This window comes from Copadichromis virginalis, linkage group LG2 (assembly GCF_057382275.1).
Source record: "Copadichromis virginalis isolate Kocher_CV1m ecotype Utaka linkage group LG2, C_Virginalis_male_GT1.1, whole genome shotgun sequence".
NCBI classification, from domain to species: Eukaryota; Metazoa; Chordata; class Actinopteri; order Cichliformes; family Cichlidae; genus Copadichromis; species Copadichromis virginalis.
The window spans coordinates 2281795-2302710 of NC_140619.1; the positions used below are offsets into that span (position 1 = coordinate 2281795).

Consider the following 20916-nt stretch of genomic DNA (forward strand, 5'->3'; position numbering starts at 1 on the left):
ACCAAAAACATATTGATTATCCTGAAATTGAATCAAATTGACCTGAATTGTCACGCTGTCTGAGAAAAACATCATTAGCTGTGGTGTACAGATGCTGTTATTCTGCTTAGGTTAAAAGACGTTTGTTTGCTTCATTTCTTTTAGACTTCAAGATGAATGTTCGGGCAGCTCCAATCCGATCGGTGGACATCTATAATCTGATGTGCTGGACGTTGGGAGTGGATCCTCTGCCCAATAATGGGTCCTGGTCTCGGGTCGAGTGCTTGCTGAATAGTTCTAATGGTGTATCTCATCCCTTCTGGATCTACTCTGTTGGTCTACTAGCAATCATACTGACAACATAGTCCGAAATGATTTAACAGGTTTGTTTACGGCGTTTGATAATAGCTAGAAATTATTTTATTTTCTAGAAACATTTGTGAAAGAAAGTATCTGTGAGAGGACGGGAATAAATCAGCTTGAGATCGTTATAGTATTCAGAATAAAATATCAACAACACATAAACTGCATCCTAATCTACCTGTCTGCCTCCAGATATCTAACAGACTATTTTTACAGTTACTGTTTTGGTTTGGTGCCAATAAGCCCTTCAGTCTTTGGAAAGTGGACAAAGTTGCAGGCAGCAAATCTGGTTGAGAGCAACAGTTTTTTGTGCTGTAAGTGAGAGCATCGTGGCACGTCACACATTTCCTCTTTGGTGTGACAAAAACGTCTGTGTTTGGTGTCAGTGCCTTTCACAGGTCCGTCACACTCACCTTTCACTGATTTTGATTGACTGTTTTCTTATTGTTGGGTGATTTTAAAATGCTTTTCAGTCTTTATGGTGTTTGATTATTGGTCCTTGTTTTCACGTTCTTAGCTGTCTTAAAGCTGTGACAGCCTGTGTAACACACCTTTTGTGAAAAGTGATCTATATGAATAAATCTGAAAAAGTGTGCTTGTCATTGTCGTAGTTGTGCAGTTAGTATTAATGTGTAACACAGTGTCCTGAGCTCCAGTATAGAAAACTTGAGAAATAATGGATATTGATTTAATTTGATTTATACAGAGCCAAATTACAACAGCAATTTATAATAATAGTAACAATGATTAAACTTTGTATTTATAGGCGCCTTTAAAGACCCTCGAGGTCACCTTACATTAGTACAGTGCTTCCCAAACTTTTTTGCTAGGCCCCCCTTTGTTTTACAAGAAAAATCTTCATGTTACTGTCCCTCCATTTACAAAGGCAGGGGCGTCACGCTGTGATTATTTTACATGTAGTTGGGTTTTTTCCCGTGTAATAATATTCAACATTGCTATCAATACATTTTTAAAACAAATGCTTTTCTGTGCAAAATGGGTTTAAAAATATAAACAGCTGTGGGATCCTGTTTGTTTGAACCGAGGGAACAAACTGTGTCAGGATCAGCCTGATGTTATTTGTATCCTGCTGTAACTTTACTGTATAAAGAGCAAACATCTCCAACATGTCAGGAGTAGTTAGTCATTACAACAAGTGTTTGTGAACTAAAGATCAAGAATGTGGGATCCTGTTTGTCCGTGATTTGAAGAGCCCAGCGCTGCTCCTGATGCAGGGAAAACCAATCCTGCAGGGAGACCTACCTCAGCACCTGTGCAGGTGAAGCCAAAGGGAAGATTTGCTTCACCATGTTTTCTAGTCTTTGGCTTGGAAACATATTCAGCGATGCTTCATCTCCTGCTTTGCGTTTGTGTGGGCGCCCCGTCAAAAACCTGTCCATTATGCTAGCAGTGTCCAAGTGTTCTTTTTTTCTTTTCATACCGCGCCCCCCCTGCAATGGTTCTGCGCCCCGGGGGGAGGGCACACTTTGGGAACCTCTGCATTAGCACACCAAAATAAAAACATAAGGTAGACAAAGATAAAACAAGTCTGTAAGCATAAAAGCTAAACAAGGTAAAAATAGACTAAGACGGAGTCATGATGAAGTCAGTTCTGAATAGATGGTTTTAAGCTGCAAGTAGAGAGTTTGTAGTCTGGAGATGTGGAAGTGGAGCAGGTGGAACAGACAGAAGGGAAGCTGAAGAAGAGCAGTGAGCACGTGTGGAGAAGATCAGATACATATGGAGGTTATGAAGCGCTTTGAAGGTAAGAAGCACTGAGGTGAACTGGAAGCTTATATTTTAAGGTAAAGACCCTAAAATAGTACAAGGAAAACTGCAACAATCATTTGACCCCCTATGAGTAAGCGCTTTGGCGACAGTAGGAAGGAAGGTGATTTATTAGATGTATGAATGTTATTCTGCTTGATTCTAATCTGCAGCTGAGTCTCTTACACTGATGGATAACACCGAAGCAAGAACACCTGTTCAACCAATCACATTCATTCGACTTTGATCTGCAACAAACTGAAGCAATCATCTCTTTTTGAAACATTGTTGCGTTCAGCTGGTATATTTGTATGTTCTGTATATTGCAGTTTTCACATCTCTGGAAAAGTTGGCAGTATTAAGGATCATTTTCTGTGGAAGAGCTGTGACTGAGACTCATGGCTGACCATTGGATTAGTTTGATGCTGCCAACACTTTCCTGTGCCCACGCTGGCAAACCCTGGGTTGAGTTAGAAAGCTGATAACCAGCTTTGCGTGACCTTTTATCCTGGTCCCAGTGTTAGGGTCAGTGAAGCCAGAAAACAGAAAGACATCCTGGATATGCTGACGTCGCTCCGTGGTGTGCAGGACTCTGGGACAGCAGCTGGACTGCACTCAGTCATTACATGACGGAAACACCAACGTCATCTCTTTTAATAGTTTATACTGTATACACAGGTCATGCTGATGAATAAAACAAAAAATCAGATCAGATGTTAATCGAATTTATTTGCTCTCACTTCTCCTTAAACATGTTTTCAATGTTAGTTTTACTTCAGAATTGGCGACTGAAACAAGTATGACTCATACGAACATCAGGGGAGAAAGACCTGATAGATATAACCTCAAATAAAGTCAGTGTTCAGCCTCAGAGGTGACAGTCAGCGAGGGTTATGACAGCAGTGTATCAGGAGCCGTGCTTGCCTGACTGCTTGTGAGGCGAGCAGGTCTGTCACAGTGATACTGTGCTTGGCAGACATCTCCGAAACCATCAGAGCACTTTTGCAAACAGGCTCTCTCTTGACAAACTGACCAGATATCTGAAGATTAAACCACTACATGCTAAAAACATATGAAAAGTGTAGTTAGTGAGACACAAACAGGATATTTTAAGTATAGGCGAGCTTTGTTAGTTTCCAAATTTCTGTTGTTGGTGCTGAGAAACACCCACTGAAACAATGGTCACCAGGCAAAGCAATGGATTTGACTCGATCAGCTTTAACCCCGCCCCCTGACTTTGATGGGCGGGTCTGACAAATAAAATATATTTTAATTATTTTGGCACTCCTGGCCCTGCGCCTGTGTTCATTAATTAATATATCATTAAATAACTTACTAAACATGTCAATAATTAATTAATGAGAGAATTAATTAATTATTTAATGGTGCATTTGATTAATCAATTTTGGCACTCCTGGCCCTCCATATATCACATGCCACTTGAGGAATATTTCAGCTAAAATTCATTAATGTTAATTGTTGAAAACAAAATAATGTAAAAACAGTCAGAGGATTCAAAACTGCACTGATAATAAAAGATAAAACTTAGTTTAACAATATATTTTTCTCAACAGTCATCAGGTTATAATTAATTATATAATTATAATTAACAATTTCTTTCTTTTTCTTTTTTTAGTGCAATGCCTTCGACTGTCAGCTTAGTGAATGAAGCATAATAACCACTGACTTTGTGACTCTTCATCACCAAGTGTTACAAATTTATTGTTTTTTAAAAATCTATTCGTTTTCCTTTAGCTGCAGGAGTGTGGCACTGAAATAAGGTGCACTAAAGAAAGATCTACTTCTTTCAGCTCTTGGTGAGCTGAAGGATGGCTTCATCTACTGGCCACTGGATGCTTTCAAGTGGCCTGAAAGGAAGTGCCTGATTCTAGAGGAGATCCTAATCATCCTTTGTCTGCAGGAAGTGCACTACTACTGTCACACTTTAGTAGCTGGAGCCCCATAGGCTGGTGTAGGACGCAGCATGGAGGTATGGACCATAGGGGGAGGGAATACATTGTGCATCCTCAAACAGCATCTTGAGTGAGATATTTGCCTGCTTTTTGCCATGTTTGTGGACTTTGTTTGCCATAATAAAAAGTGAATTTGACTGCCAAGACTAATAAACACTCTAATCTTTACGCTCCATTCTATCCATTTTCTGCTGCTTATCCAGAGCCAGGTCACAGGGGCAGCAGCCTAAGCAGAGAGGCCCAGGCCTCCCTCCCTCTCCCCAGTCACCTCCTCTAGCTTATCTGGAACACCAAGGCGTTCTCAGGCCAGCCAAGAGATCTAATGTCTCCAGCATGTCCTGGGTCTGCACCGGGGTCTCGCCTAGGAGGATCCTTGTCAGGTGCCCGAACCACTTTAACTGGCTCATTTCAACGTGGAGGAGTAGCAGCTGTACTTTTAGGCCCTCCTAAAAGTAGAGCTGCTATTGGGCTATTTCCTAGGTAAACTAATAGGAGTCATGTTATACTTTGTGCACAGACACTGAACTGAATCTGTAGGGTGAGCAGGAGCATTTTTCTGTGGACCTGGTGTCCATCAGAGCTTTTTAATAAACCACTAAGCTACTGTTCAGATGGTTAAATGAACCCACTCCAGACATTCTGAATTAACATTTGTTTTATACATATTTCAGTAAAATCTACTTCAATACACTGAGAGTACAAGAAAAAAATCATAATATACTTCTGCGGAGCACACAATCAGTTCTTTTTTCTGGATGCAGATATCCTTGACCCCCACTCTAGGGACAGTAAAAAAAAGAGGATAACAGTGGGAAATAGTGACAGTCCTGTTGAGTTCAGGAGAGCTCTGCAGACGACCCATGAAAGCCTGAAACAAGCGCCAGTTTCAGTCATTGTGAATGTGTCTAAAGCAATGCCCCACTTACTCTGCCATTTAAGTTTTACAGTCTTAAAGTCTGTAACCCAAATGTGAAAGGGGCTACAGAGGAATTCAAACTACATGTGTACTGATACATACTCGTCGAGTATCAAAAATCCTTTTTAAGCTTCCGTTTACAATAAAGTCCTGCTAGCCTCTTATGTTAGCTTTGATTACAAAAACAACTTGTCATTTACGATCTAAGGCCGCCCACGTTTCTGAGCTGCGAACCATCGATGTGTATGTCTAACAGTCCCTTTCGTCCTCTGCGCGGCTTCAGCAGCCAGATAGTCAAAGTGTCTCCTTAGAGACCAGCGTCGGTCGGACGGTCTAAGCCAATAAGGGAGAAGCTCAGTTATGTGTCAGGAGGAGGTGGTGTGGGATGTTCCCTGCACTTCCTCAGTAGTGTCCACAGTCACTTTCTGTACATCCCTCTCCACACCAAACCCCCTCGGGGACCCTGGCTCTCAGGATGATAGTTTTTCCACTGACACTGCCGGCGAGCTGGAGGTGGGCAGGGCCTCTGCTGCCACGTCTGATTGTACTGCGTCACGCTTTGGGGGCTGAATGGGGCTTTTGGTGGGGGCTAAGTGAGACTGGACAGACATCTGTGGCAGCGCCTGAGCCATTGTGGCTGGTTTGGCCAGGATGAGCTGCGGTTTGATGGCGGCCTGCGCTAGCTGTGCAGTGACAGGTTTGGCCTGGATGAGTTGCGTGACCTGGCCTGATGGGTTGGCCTGCATGAGCGTTGCCAGCTGGTTGGCTGGGATTGTGATGATGGTGATCTTCTCTCCTGCTTTTGTCCCAGCAGGAAGCATGGTGGGCAGTGCCTGGATCACAAGTTTAGGGGCAGTGCTAGCAGAGGTGCTCGCTACAGTCACTGGGACTCCTGTGGTAGTTGTGAGGATGGGTGGAGAGTTTAACGCCATTTGACCTAGCGAGTTGGTCATGACCACTGGCATAGCTCGGATGGGCCTGCAGGGATAGACAAGCAAAAGAGTAAACACTGAATACATAAATAAATAAAATCACCACACATACACAACATGTCAGGATCCACACTAAATGTGCTCAATGCTGATCATATAAACTTGAAGCATGTGATCCTCAGTGCACCACATCCAAACAGATCATTTCTCCTGTATAAGACCAGAGGTTCATGATATGATCAAACAGCACAAGGTTTCCCCTAAAACAGTCTTTGACAGTTTTGTAGAGCAGTAGTGAAAATTAGCCTTAATGTATGTATTTGTTTAGAGTCGGACAATCACATCCTACAGGGCACAGGAAGACTAAATGAGCACATGTCTGTCTGACCTGGTGGTGGTGTTGCTGGGGATGACAGTGACGTAGGTCTGCTGAGGCTGGGAGGTGGTGAGAGACGTAGCGCCCAGGGTGGCCTGGCCCTGCTGGCGAGCCAGATTCTGACTGGACACCACGGTCTCGCTGTCCTCCACTTCCTCTGCCTCCTCGTGATCATCGATCACTCGAATGTTTTTGGGCATGTCTTTAAATTGGTAGGCCAGCCGCTGACCCTCAACTTTGGCAAGGATGCCACGCTGGTAGTAATACCTATACAGAAACAACACATGGAGTATGAACTCTCCAGAACATCAGGATAGGCGGTCAAAACTCATGTCAGAGAGTAAAAACATAAACTACTTTCCCTCTGAGTTCATAAACTAATTGTGAGTCATTATTTGGTCTTTCTGTCTGTTTGCGTCTGATGTGTCTTTAATCATCGTGTCCTGGTAAATCACGATTGCAGACTGTGATGTGCTCATGGAGCAAAACAGCTCACCTTAGGGCCCGGCCCATAGTCTCGTAGTTCATGTCAGGCTTGTTCTTGTGTTTACCCCACAGTTTAGAAACAGCCTTTGAATCAACAAGTTTGAAGATGCCCTTCTCTCTCTGCATCCACTTGATGTATCTGGGACACGTGTTCTTATCCTGCAGAAGCTCCAGCAGAAACTCCCAGAGGTAGGTGGTGTTACCTGTGGGGAGCACATGATACACGGACTTTCAACACTGAGGTCCTGAAAATGCAGAAAAGCAGTCAAGTTCAAAGACTAGTGCAGATTATTATTATTATTATTATTATTATTGGTGACGCCTGTCTCAGTCCCGTGTTTTTATTTTATTTTTATATTATTCAAAAGCAACCAAAGGAAATTCATTCAGCCGACCTCATTCAACATTTTTTGTTTCATTTGTTAAAAACAGCCAACATGACCCGGTGTAAAATCGATTTACCCGCCTTGATAAATGGCACTACGGCACCTGACTGTAAGCTTTTCCAACCTGATAGACCAGGCTGATAGATCGATGCAGTGACTGAAATTACTCAAAGAGCACATCAACGACTCGTCTAGGAGGCCCAAACAGAACATCATAAAGATCTGCCTCTGATATTCACCAATAAGAAAGACACTTGTACGGTAAAGTGTTGATATCCTTTTTGCTATCCACATTACCCTACAAGTGATATATTTTGTACTTCTGTGGTATTTGACCACATTATTATGCTGGTAGAGCTAGCTCGAGCCACCCAGGCTGGTTTGGGTAAAGCTGGTATGTTTCTCATTCTTTCTTTAAATACAACAGCTTAAAGATTTTGAATGAATGCTGATGAAATGTGTAGGGAATGTGGAGTGTGGTCATGCATGCACCTTTGACCTCTTCAAGGTAGAATAAGGTGAAAAGGTCTTAAAATTCTCCTTCCTTTGCAGCGCTTAGGGAAAGATCCTGGTACATGGGAAATTACATTTTTCACCCAAACGTCACATCTGACCTGCAACCTTACTTTTACATTTCAAATTGACCCAAAATGCATTTTTGTTTTTACTACAAACCTGGTGATGTACATGAAAATAACAAGCTGCCTCGGTGAAGGGTTTGTAGTTGCTACAGTGGATGGGATATGTGTGCTTAGTCGTAGTGCCTGTGTTTCACCAACTCAGCCATAAAGTGGCAGGCCACGTAAAATCAAAGAAGTGCTGTCAGCAGATGCTGAGGTGCCAACTTCCTGGATAGTCGATCGCTACAGAGCTCAAATTTCATATGACCTTTAGACTGGCTCGAGAACAGTGAATAGCGAGCTTCATGGAATGGGTTACTATGGCCAAACAGCTGCATCCAAGCTTACATCACCAAGAACAATGAAGTGTTGGATGTGAAGTACGGACTACAGAACGCCGGTCCATGTATGCGTTCCCTGCTAGCATCTTGCACCCTGCTGCAATGACTGCCTCAGCTTACCGAATGCCGTTGATGCGTTTTGTCCTTTAAGAAAAATTTATCACAAAATTGTTTCACAAAAAGTTTCGCATTACTGTTAAAATCCGGCCCAGAGTTACTAAAACTGTTGTTACTACATCTGCAGACTTTGTGACATCACGTTGAATTGATAACAGAGTGTAACTTAACAATATAGAAGTCATTTCTACTTGACGAATGATCTGATAAGCCAGAACATTAATTTATGTCAGCTCAGTAAGAGAAACAGTTTCCAGGCAGCGCTGCGTTCATGAAAACTCAGACATCTGAGGTAACTGTGAGAGCATGTGCTCGCCTCCTTGAAACAAACTGAATGTTTCAACAGAAACAAAAATAACTGAATATCAAATATGTAACCTTAAATTTATGGTCTTCACATAGTGTAGACTGCTGTTTTTGGAAGTCTTCTAATGTCCCATTTTTGTGAAGACACCATGAGGATGCTTCAGTAGTTTTCTCACATTTCCAAAGACCCAGGCCAACCAGCTGATAACAGCTACACACCCACGGACATCTATCACGTTAACACTGGTCGAACACTGGTCGAACGCTGGTCAGTGTAAATGTCTGAATGGTCAAACTGAGTGTAAAGTTTTATTTATTTTATATTTTCAAAACTTAAGTTGTTATCCTTTAATGGGTGAAGAGGTTTTCATGAAAGTTATCAAAATAATGTGTAATATAATTCAGTTTGATTTATATAGCCTCAAATCAACACAGTGGGCTGTGAAAATAATCCAAGGTTGTTGTTTTTTTTAAAGCACCATCTCTTGGTCACACTCTGCAACTGAGTGAAAGGGGCGTGTTTATAGTGGAAACTACCAAAGGTTAAATGGGGGGGGCTCTAATCGGCTGATGTCAGCTGATGGCTGAAGTGGCAGTTTTCAGTGGTTGTATCTGTACTACAGATGTGTCACATAATGTATTTTTTCCTATATTTACTTTTTGCTCTTGCACATCCGGCCAATGAGCAGACTGAACATTGTCACATGGTTTTTAGTCACATTTTGATTTGCTTGGAGTCACATTTTTCTCCAAACCACAGGGAAAAACTTACACACTCATCAACTGGTTTGGACCAGAGCACTTTACTGGAAAAAGATGGTCCTTCATCAAAACACCCGATCAACAAACTCTGACATGAAGAAAAGTGAAGCATGTAGGTGCTTGCATACACCTTGGCTTTACACAGCAAAAATCTACAGTAAAGCTAAAGGAGTTAAAATATGCAGATGGACTGTTAGCATAGCTTTATACCATGTTTAACTGGTGAGAGCTCCTGTTGGGTTTAGGTCAGCAACAGAACCCCCCCCCCCCCCAAAAAAAAAAAAACAAACAAACAAAGGGAACTCCAACCTCTTCTAGAATATTACATTTTTTTCAATTCAATTATATTTACACAGCGCCAAATCACAACAACAGTCGCCTCAAGGCGCTTTGTATTGTACGGTCGACCCTACAATAATACATACAGAGAAAAACCAACAATCACATGACCCCCTATGAGCAGCACTTTGGCGACAGTAGGAAGGAAAAACTCCCTTTTAACAGGAAGAAACCTCCGACAGAACCAGGCTCAGGGAGGGGCGGGGCCATCTGCTGTGATTGGTTGGGGTGAGAGAAATATCTGTTTTCTGCAGAGCCCTATTACACTCACTGTCTCCACTCAATCAACCTTTGTCTGCTGTGACGTGCCTGGGAATACCGTAATTATCCTAATATCACTAAAAAGACCAGAGTCGCTGCTTTTAGGAAGCCCTGAAATTCTGTCAATTGAGCAAATGGTACCAGAGTTACAGGTTTTACAGATGTTCAAAAGTGCAAAGTGCCTGTCTGGTAACAGGTTAGGCTTTAGCCGGTTACATTTGGCAGCGTGCTGAAGTTGGCAGCTAACCCATTAGCTATTACTACCTTGATGAACATTTACACCATCAGAATGTTATTAAATGTGCATGTATAAGGTTACAACAACACATACTCGTTCACTAGCACAAATAAACACAGACAGCTTACCCAGGAGATAAAATACTGTCACAACTATTTTTTCTTTTGCCTTCCACTAACATTTAATCGGTAGCTGCAGCTCCCTTTAAGTAAGACAAATATGCAAAAATCATAAAGTGGGAAAATACTGTATCTGGGTTATATCCAGTCATTCTAGGCTAGCAGCTAACAGAGACAGGAGCTGTCTACAGGCAGAGAGCAGCTACAGACCTTTCCCCTCTCTTGGCCTCTTCTTGATGCCCAGATCGAAGGAGCCGTTGGAAGAAGGCTGGTGTGTCTTAGCCTTACGTCCACCTGTACAAACCCACACATAGATCGAGCTTATTCTTCTGCCACATTGTCTGTTGAGCTGATTGACTTTTCATACTTTATGTTACCTTACTCCACTCATAAGTTGGAACAAATCTTGGCATACGGCAGCTTTCAGAGGAAGTTGTCTTTACTGAACTACCTCGTTTGTACTAACACAGCTTCATGCTTTAACTAGAGAGCTGCCTACTGTTGCTTTACAGTTGTACAGCTTTAGAATGAAAAACTGAACATCAGCAAACAAAATAAAAGGTGACAACAGGTGAGCTGTGCTGACACTGACCTCCTCTCTTCTTCTTGGCTACAGGTTCACAGCCAGGAGGGATGGGGAAGCTCTCTTCCTCCATGGGTCCACACTCTGTAGACACCTCCACCACCGTTTCCATCATCACATCATCTGCTGAGGGAACACAAAACAACACTATTCTCCTTCTGCTGCATCATGAAGTGAGACAGACATGAAGACTTTCAGACTGTGTACAACAATAAATCTGGCCTCACATTCTCATAAGATTCTTCAATATCTTCGATATCCAACATCCACAATGACGGCGAAACAACTAGTAGCTCAGTGTTCCAACATTCGAAAGAAGGGACTGCTCTCACAGCTAGAGATTGACGAGGTACAACACAAATGCTATGGCAAGGAGGAGTCAGGACGCCAGGTCAGGGGGGAGATATCATCACCCCCACCCGAGATTGGGTACATAGCCCCAAGTGCGATAGGAGAAGGATCGTTGAGTGCGAGAGGAACTGACCTGAAAAATAGGATCATGGCCAAGCTTGAAACCTGGATCCCCCGTAGCCGGTTACCAAGATTACGTGAAGTACCCTCAGAAGGTCTGCTAGATGATGTTAATGCAGCACTACGGACGATACCTACAACCACGATTACCGACACTAACAAGCTGATCTACAATACGGCAGCAGTGATCAGTGAGATGCTTGGCTACAAGTTGAACAGCCACAAGGGGCAGTACCCTCCATGGAGAAGGAGGCTAGAGGGCAAGATCAAAGTAGCACGGAGGGAGGTTAGCCAACTAACGGAGTTGCAGAAAGGTGCGGCAAAGAAGGTGCATAAGAAATACAGCAAGCTGTCCATACCTGAGGCCTTGGAAACTTGAGGAGGTACACCAGAGAGATAGAAGGCAGGAGAATAAACCAGCTGTTCTCCACAGAACCAGCAAAGGTGTACTCTCAGTGGCAGGGGAACAATATGAGAACAGCACCACCAAGGCTGGAGACGGAGCAATACTGGAAGAGCATATGGGAGAAGGACGCAACCCATAATGGCAATGCTCAGTGGCTAGTGGATCTGAGGGCAGACCACAGCGACCTCCCTGAACAGGGTCCAGTAACCATCACAGTGGCAGATATCCAAGAAAGGGTCTCCAGTATGAAGAGTTGGACAGCACCAGGGCCCGACATGGTTCACGCCTACTGGCTAAAGAAGCTGACTGCACTCCACGAGCGTCTGGCAGCACAAATGAACCAGCTGCTAGTTAACGAGAGACACCCGGAATGGCTAACCGAAGGTCGGACGGTCCTGATCCCCAAGGACCCCAAGAAGGGACCGGTCCCCTCCAACTACCGACCAATAACCTGCCTCAGTACTACATGGAAGCTCCTGTCAGGCATCATATCGGCTAAGATGAACAGGCACATGGGTCAATACATGAGCGGGACACAGAAAGGAATTGGCAAGAATACCAGAGGTGCAAAACACCAGCTACTGGTAGACAGAACAATCAGCCGAGACTGCAAGACCAGACTGACCAACCTGTGCACTGCCTGGATTGATTACAAGAAGGCCTATGACTCAATGGGGCGACCGTGGCTCAGGGGGTTGGGAATCGCATCTGTAACCGGAAGGTCGCCGGTTCGATCCCTGGGCTCTCTGTCCTGGTCGTTGTGTCCTTGGGCAAGACACTTTACCCTACTTGCCTACTGGTGTTGGCCAGAGGGGCCGATGGCGCGATATGGCAGCCTCGCTTCTGTCAGTCTGCCCCAGGGCAGCTGTGGCTACAACTGTAGCTGCCTCCACCAGTGTGTGAATGTGAGAGTGAATGAATAGTGGTATTGTAAAGCGCTTTGGGTGCCTTGAAAAGCGCTATATAAATCCAATCCATTATTATTATTATTATTATTATTATAATGCCCCACAGCTGGATACTGGAATGCCTAGAATTGTACAAGATCAATGGGACCCTAAGAGCCTTCATCAGGAACTCAATGGGGATGTGGCGTACAACACTAGAGGCCAACTCCAAGCCCATAGCACAAGTCACCATCAAGTGCGGGATCTACCAAGCAGATGCTCTGTCCCCACTGCTGTTCTGCATAGGCCTGAACCCCTCAGTGAGATCATTAACAAGACTGGCTACGGATACCGACTACGGAACGGAGCAGTTGTCAGCCACCTCCTGTACATGGATGACATCAAGCTGTATGCCAAGAGTGAACGAAACAGCGATTCACTGATCCACACTACCAGGCTATACAGCAATGACATCGGAATGTCGTTCGGACTGGAGAAGTGTAGTCGGATGGTAACAAAGAGAGGGAAGGTAGTCAGAACTGAGGGGATTGAACTACCAGAAGGCAACATTGCAGACATAGAGGACAGTTACAAGTACCTGGGGATCCCGCAGGCAAATGGGAACCATGAAGAGGCCGCTAGAAAAGCTGCAACCACCAAGTACCTGCAGAGGGTCAGGCAAGTCCTGAGGAGTCAGCTGAATGGTAAGAACAAGATCCGGGCCATCAACACGTACGCCCTGCCCGTGATCAGGTACCCTGCTGGGATAATAGGCTGGCCAAAGGAGATAGAAGCCACTGACATAAAGACAAGAAAGCTCCTTACCATGCATGGAGGGTTTCACCCCAAGTCCAGCACCCTGAGGCTGTACGCTAAGCGGAAGGAAGGGGGCCGGGGACTGGTGAGTGTCAGCACCACAGTCCAGGATGAGACAAGGAACATCCAAGAATACATTGGGAAGATGGCCCCAACTGACCGAGTGCTCAGTGAATACCTCAGGCAGCAGAAACCCAAGAAAGAGGAGGGAGACGAGGAACCATCATGGAAGGACAGGCCCCTGCATGGTATGTACCACCGGCAGATAGAGGGGGTGGCTGATATCCAGAAATCCTACCAGTGGCTGGACAAAGCTGGACTGAAAGACAGCACAGAGGCACTAATCATGGCAGCACAAGAACAAGCTCTGAGCACAAGATCCATAGAGGCTGGGGTCTATCACACCAGGCAAGACCCCAGGTGCAGGCTGTGTAAAGATGCCCCAGAGACAATCCAGCACATAACAGCAGGGTGCAAGATGATAGCAGGCAAGGCATACATGGAACGCCATAACCAAGTGGCCGGCATAGTGTACAGGAACATCTGTGCCGAGTATAATCTGGAAGTCCCGAGGTCAAAATGGGAGACGCCCCCAAGGGTGGTGGAGAATGACCGAGCTAAGATCCTGTGGGACTTCCAGATACAGACGGACAAAATGGTGATGGCTAACCAACCGGACATAGTGGTGGTAGACAAACAGAAGAAGACGGCCGTAGTGATCGATGTAGCGGTTCCGAATGACAGCAATATCAGGAAGAAGGAACACGAGAAGCTGGAGAAATACCAAGGGCTCAGAGAAGAGCTCGAGAGGATGTGGAGGGTGAGGGTAACGGTGGTCCCCGTGGTAATCGGAGCACTCGGTGCGGTGACTCCCAAGCTAGGCGAGTGGCTCCAGCAGATCCCGGGAATAACATCGGAGATCTCTGTCCAGAAGAGCGCAGTCCTGGGAACAGCTAAGATACTGCGCAGGACCCTCAAGCTCCCAGGCCTCTGGTAGAGGACCCGAGCTTGAAGGATAAACCGCCCGCAGGGGCGTGCTGGGTGTTTTTATATATGCTCATCAGAAGGTTATTGGTTTGATCCCCCCCTCTGCATGCCAAATATCCTTGGGCAAGATGCTAACCCCAAGTTGCTCTTCGATGCATCCATCGTACTATGAATGTGTGTGTGGAAAAGTTAAACAGAAAGTACTTAGAACAAGTGCTTGTATGGGAAGTTGTGTAAAGCTCTTTGAGTAGAAAAACGCTATATAACAACCAGTCCATTTACCAAAGCATTGCTATATCACTGATATCATGATATGAAACTTTTATGTTGATTAAACATTTATCCCTGTATTGTTGCACACAATCCGATATGGCACCACCCTCATGGACACTGCAGGTAAGTTGCATAAGTCACACATGTAGTGCTTTGTGTGACACAGATTCTGTCATTCATCAGCCTGTTTACCTGTGCTGCGTTCACTGTGCATTCCTCCGGGAGACTCCATGTGCAGAAGCGCTTCAGCGGCTTCAAACGTTTTGTCAAAACACACCATGTCGTGACCTGACATCTCCACTGCAGAGAGAAACCGACTGTCAGTACATACACCTCTGCTAGAAACAGGCTGGGAGCAGCCCTATCATTTTAAATAACTACAGAAATTTCATCTTGGACAAGAAAAAAACCACAAAAGGGGAAATAAAACCCAAACAAACAACATAACCTCAACTAATATGAAGTGTTACTTCCTTGCTTTGGGGCTGTGCAAGCTGTCTGTTCCTTCTTTCCCATTTCCTGCAATCTGACTAAAAGACTTGGGCATCATTCCTGCCAGCAGAGGGCAGTCTACAACAACACAAGCTCAACTTTCTGGTAAGCAAATGGGTTTGTACTACCAGGTTTGTTTATACAGGATCAAATTACAACATAAATCATGGCACTTTATACTGAAAGGTATAAAGTAACCAGATAATCTAAAGTATTTGGGGGAAAACATTTCAAAAATAAAACAAATAAAACAAGCACTTTGTGATGGTGGGAGGGAAAATGTCCCATTAAACAGGAAGAAAGCTCCAGCAGAGCCAGATTCACTGTGGGGCAACCACCTGCCATGACTGGACGGGGAGGAAGACAGATGCACTGAGTAGAGAAACACTCAGTGCATCACAGTGTATCAAAGGAAGGATAACTGAGGGGAATTCAGGGTTACCTGAACCACGTTAAAGCTCATAGATTTGTTTTTTTGCAGCCAACAAAAAGACAAAAAGTAAAACACAAACAAACCTGATTTCCTCCAGAGCAAGATAGTGATTTACTTTTGGAAGAAGTGAACCACTTCCGTGGTACAGAAAACCCAGTTTGCCACCTGGATAAGACTAAATCCTGCTTCACAGTACAGGCCTCTGATCTCTTACCAAGGCCAGAAAACGTGCAGGTTTCAGTTAGCTGAGCTTCAGTTCTATTTAATATCAAATAAATAATAAATACATAAGTAAATAAATGAAGTCTAAAAAGAATTTAGAAATAATGGATTAAGCTTCTTTTAACCTCCTACTTCAATCATGTACAGATTTCACACACAGAAAAACACGACATTTTTCTAGAGAAGCCATCACTCAGAGGACTCACCAGTCTCCGTCACCTCTGTGACCACCTCCTGCTCCTCAGCCACATCCTGCATCAGGTACGTCTCATCATCGTAGACCAACACCTGAGCAGAGTAGCACTCCTCCACCTGAGCGCTGGGCACCTCCTCTACAATTACTGCAGGACAGCCTTCCTCCTGCAGCACCACCCCCTCCTCCTCTTCCACCTCTTCCTCCATGATCACTGCATCCACTTCCTGCTGAACCACTTCTTCCTCCTCCTCCTCCTCAGCAGGCTGCTGCTCACAGTAGACACAGTTTGACAGATGAAAAAAGACTGTTTTTACTGCTTTTAGAGACTTTATTGCAACTGAAGACTGAATGCATGACGCCTGAGACACAGACTGTATCAGTTCACTTCTCTCTTCGTGACATGTGCACAGACTCTGGCTCCACATTAAACTGTACCAACCTCATCATCACTGCTGTTTTTGTTTAAACCTGGAGGGTTTTGATTCATACGCTGCTCCTAAATACGTTTGCATTGCACGTCTGTTTTAGTTGCAAATGTGGCTCACGTTTCCATGGAGACAGCGGCGCGCTACAGAGCTGTGCGTTAAAGAAGCATCGAAGCGAAGAATTTGAGGTTTTTTTAATATTCAAAATACTCGATGAATCGTTGCAGCCATAATATAGAATAGATTTTCTTAGCACCATAAAAATGAAGAGAACATAAACAGAATAAATCCACATAACCAAAACAATAAATCGTCTCCTGTTAGCAAAGCATATTTTTCAAACAGTGTTTGGAGTCCATCTTTAGCAGGCTGGCTGTTCTGATTTTCAGTTTTATGTAATTTCCATTTCATGGAGTGTGTTAATGTTTCTACAGCTTTCAAACAAGCTTTATTTGGATTTCATGAAGGACATAACAGCCTCAAGAGACACGAAACCTGAACCTTTCGAACAGCAGACTGAGCTCTCCTTTTGGCTAAATGTTACTTCTGATGCATATCCAGTCTCGCTTTTTTCTCCTCGATATTTCTTTACTCTTCTTGAATGCAGCATAGTTCCCTCCCAGCTGTTAACACAATGTTATGCTACTTGGCTGTTAGCATTACCAACCATGCTGTTAAGTGGTGTCATTTTGGAAATGTGTAGTTATTAGCTGAAGACGCTCAAACACAGCTGAGGTTCTATTTTACTTGCAGATCAGTGCTGAATTCACTGCACTGTTGTAGTGATTTGAACCATTTCTGGAAATCAAGTTAATCACTAAGCTCAAACAAATTATGCATGAAACGAAAAAGGTGTCATGTGTTGCTGAGTCACATGATCTGAGTTTTTCTAACAGACCGTGGGATAGAAAAACAAAAACCGGTTCATAAGGGAAACAATATATTAACAACCCCAAATAGGAACAAAAGTTCTGGCCAGCTCAGTCCCATTCCAGTTAACTCAGTTTAGTCACTCTGTTTTGGTAATCCATCCTAGTTTAGTTAATTGAATGTAAAATACTCCACTTTGGGTTTTCCGAATTAATCCACAAAGGGAAAACTAAATAAGGAAGTCAGAGGTTTGGCAAACAGAATCACAATGCAAAGCCAAGCCAGCAGCCAATCAGATCATCTGGCCAGAAGGATGTACAGCGCCGGAGCAAGGTTGGCTGTTCTGATAGCGTGGCACCCCATCTGAGCCATCTGACACAGGAGGACCAGAAATCACCGGAGGTAAGTCGAAATACAGTTGTAGAGGCCAACTTCATACTTTGAATTTGCCGGCTAAAACACACTGACTGATAAAGCTCATAACAAAGGAGATAATGGCCTGAACACTCCTACTGCATCAAATCACAGTGCTCTAACTCGTTGACTGTCAGCAGAGTGTGGAGGTCAAACACAAACATAATTACATTATAAAACACACATTCAAAAATAACAAATATGGCCACAATGTTGATACAAGCATTTACCTGTTGGGGGTCCTCCACCACAGTCACATACTCCACTATGTTCCCACCACCATCTGACACCACCACAGAGGTCATCACTCATTCCTGCAAAAACAAAAACAAATTATTGCAATACTTCATGATACAATTGAGATTTTTTTTAATTTGTAACATTGCAATTACATATTGCGACTTATCAACTTTTTGAAATGCAAAGTTAAACTTTATCAATATCTATTTTACTGAATAAGATAAGGCTATTTGTTTTTTTGCTGCAAAATGACATTGTTAAGCATAATGACCACTGTCACTGAAACCTGCCATAAAGGATGGAGTTCTTCTGCAATTATAGGATTTTAGTTTGGCCACTACACACAATCTTTTCCTGGTAGTACAGCAATAACAGGGGGAATCAGTGAAAATCATGGGTTGGTGCCCACATACACAGAAACTCACATTTAACTATTACATTTGTTGTTGGCAACCTTCTTGTTTTATAGGATTATACCCAGAATACTAACAGCTGGCAGCCAGATGAGCCGTGTCCCCACGACTTGTCCTTATTATTAAAGACTCATTGAGACTGATGACAACATGTTGGCAATCTGTCTGTATTTATAACTCACACAGACGTTATTTGCAAGCTTTCAACAATCTCTCTGAGTGACTGCAGTCAGTCCAAGTCAAGCTGTGACTGTTTAAAAAAAGGTTGCCTCCTATCAGATGAGATGAGCCCTCTCGTTCAGAGTATTCCCAGAGTTCACTTAATAATATATCATATTTGGTGTCAATACAATATCAGCATACAAGATATCACGATAAGATACTGTACTGATGTTTTTCCCCCATCCTAAGTGTTTGCATCTGTACAGGGTTGGGATCATAAGAAGCCCACGCTGACCACAGCTCTCCTTTTAACATTGTGGTTATAAAGGATGAAATCTCTTTCATTAAAGTGAATTTTGGTGATTTTCAGGGCTGCAACAGTTCAGAGTATCTGGGATTATTCGATCATAAAAATGATTTCTGGACAAATTCTTTGCTTCGATGCTTCGTTTAAGGCACAGCTCTGTAGCGCTTCAATGTCAACATGAACGCCAGCGTTTCACCCACATCTGCGACTAAAAGCAGACCTGCAGTACAAAAGCATTCATGAGCAGCGTGTGAATAAAACGTTTCACAACAGAAACACTGATAACAGTGATGATGACGCTGGCATAGTTTAACGTGGAGTCTGTTTACACGCCGCGGAGAGCAAAGAGGCGGAGCCGTTACCGACACGCTGAGCTCGGGTAGAGTGACAGAAAACAGCAGCGCTGTTCCTGTGATCACCATTAAAACTTTTACTGGGAAAAGCGAGCGGGAGTCCTTCATCAAAGCTTCCGCTCAACAAACTCCGACATGAAGAAAAGAAAAGCGAACTTTGCAGCTGTTCCAGCCACCGCGGTTTGTTTTACACAGCGAGAAATCTGCAGTAAGGCTCCAGAAGTAAGAGCTGTAATAACATATGCAGATGAGCTGCTGACTTAGTCTCAGACCGTGCTTGAATTATACAGCTTATAACTGACTTATTAATTGTGGATGGATTCATCTGCCTGATATTTATTTACCATTCAAACTGATAAATTAGTAATGTTTATGGTTGTGAGCAGCAGACAGTAGCAACCTAACTTAGCCTGAGCACTACAGCTCTATAAAGTCAAAACCTTCAAGTTGCTCAGTTTGTATGAGAAGCTTAAATGTTTAGCAGAAATTCGAGTTTCAACTTTATTTTACTTTTAAACGCAACTTTTAACATTTGGAGTTTTTTTCTGCCTGTGCACTGTTTACACAGCCAAGATCCAGAACACACACAGCTCCGAGGACAGGATAAACGAGTCGGTGCTGTGGGCTAAGTTCCAATATGAGCACTTCACAACAGTAGCAGTCCAGAGTAGTAGCTGTGTCCGTCAGGTCTGACACGACCGGCTGGTGTGAGGAGATCAGACAATGACCGTTCACAGCACGCAGGCTGATGTTTACTTCCTGAGTAGGTTGGCGCCGCTATTTGTCACCGAGTCTTAAAGCTTCAACCTCTACAGCTAACCTGTTAGCTAATGCTTCTGCTGTTTCCAATAAAGACTCATCCATCTTACTTAATGTTGCTCGTAACTTTGTCCACGCGGCATTATTTGTGTGTAAAAACGTTTTCTTATTGCGTTATCACGACTGTTTAGCAGAAGCTAGCATTAAGGGGAGTTGTTGAGCAGTTAGCGCTATATAAGAACCAGTCCATTTAGCAGATAGCTAGCCAACATGAACATCGTTTTTATTATACATTTTATACCCGCGCTAGGTAAATTCTATAACAAATATGACATGTGCAGTGTGCACTGGTCGGTAGCAGAATCTGTTGACATGTTAATGCCTCGAGTTTTCTGTCCTTACCTTGTTTTGCTTTTGCTGATGAAAAGTCAGTTCCACGGCTAGCGCTAGCTGGGCCCAATGTTTGCTAAGTTAACCAAGGCCAAAACGCTTACTTCGCTTGCATAAAAAGATGTTTGCAGCGGGTCTTCGTTACTCGGAAATCGCTTCGCAGACGCCTATAAATGTTTTTCTTGAACACAAACCCCAAAGTTGTGTTTCCTTCGTGCTATCCTGTAGCTTTCCGGCGCGCCGCCTCTTCGCCACAACCGAGCCAGGTCAGGGCACGGTACGCCGTGACGTCAAGACGACGTTCTTCCTTGAAAAAAAAAAACGCAAACAAACAAAAAGCACTAAAAAGCAGCGTGTGAGATTTTTTTTTTAAATCGTGATGGAGGACCAGTATTGCCGATACCTTAAACTTATAAAGGGAGCTTATACAGGGCAGAGCAGTGTGTCATCATTTAAGATAAAAAAAAACATTAATTAGCAAATTCTGAATATATTTTAATACCAACTAAATAGATGTGTTTATTACTTCCCAAAAT

General features: G+C 43.6%; 2 protein-coding genes across 3 annotated transcripts in view; one reads left to right on the forward strand and one right to left on the reverse strand.

The window, feature by feature from the left end:
* enpp6 (ectonucleotide pyrophosphatase/phosphodiesterase 6) overlaps positions 1-944 on the forward strand; it is a 27389-nt gene extending 26445 nt beyond the window's left edge. The window contains exon 8 of the mRNA XM_085467692.1: positions 145-944. Coding sequence (XP_085323818.1) covers positions 145-344 — 200 coding nt within the window. The 3' untranslated portion in view covers positions 345-944. The remainder of the gene's footprint in view (positions 1-144) is intronic.
* A 1874-nt stretch (positions 945-2818) lies between these two features.
* elf2a (E74-like factor 2a (ets domain transcription factor)) lies at positions 2819-20679 on the reverse strand. Of its 2 annotated transcripts, none has more exons than XM_085467711.1 (9): positions 20393-20679; positions 17987-18070; positions 16058-16313; positions 14897-15004; positions 10874-10987; positions 10492-10575; positions 6803-6995; positions 6319-6573; positions 2819-5976 (listed from the first exon to the last, which is right to left on the reverse strand). In XM_085467711.1, the coding sequence occupies exons 2-9, from the start codon at positions 18059-18061 to the stop codon at positions 5469-5471; spliced, it is 1593 nt and encodes a 530-aa protein (XP_085323837.1). In that variant the 5' UTR covers positions 18062-18070; positions 20393-20679; the 3' UTR covers positions 2819-5468. The 2 variants fall into 2 exon arrangements, with proteins under 2 accessions (XP_085323837.1, XP_085323830.1); XM_085467704.1 differs by having other exon boundaries at positions 10874-10990; positions 20393-20678.
* Between the last annotated feature and the right edge of the window lie 237 nt (positions 20680-20916).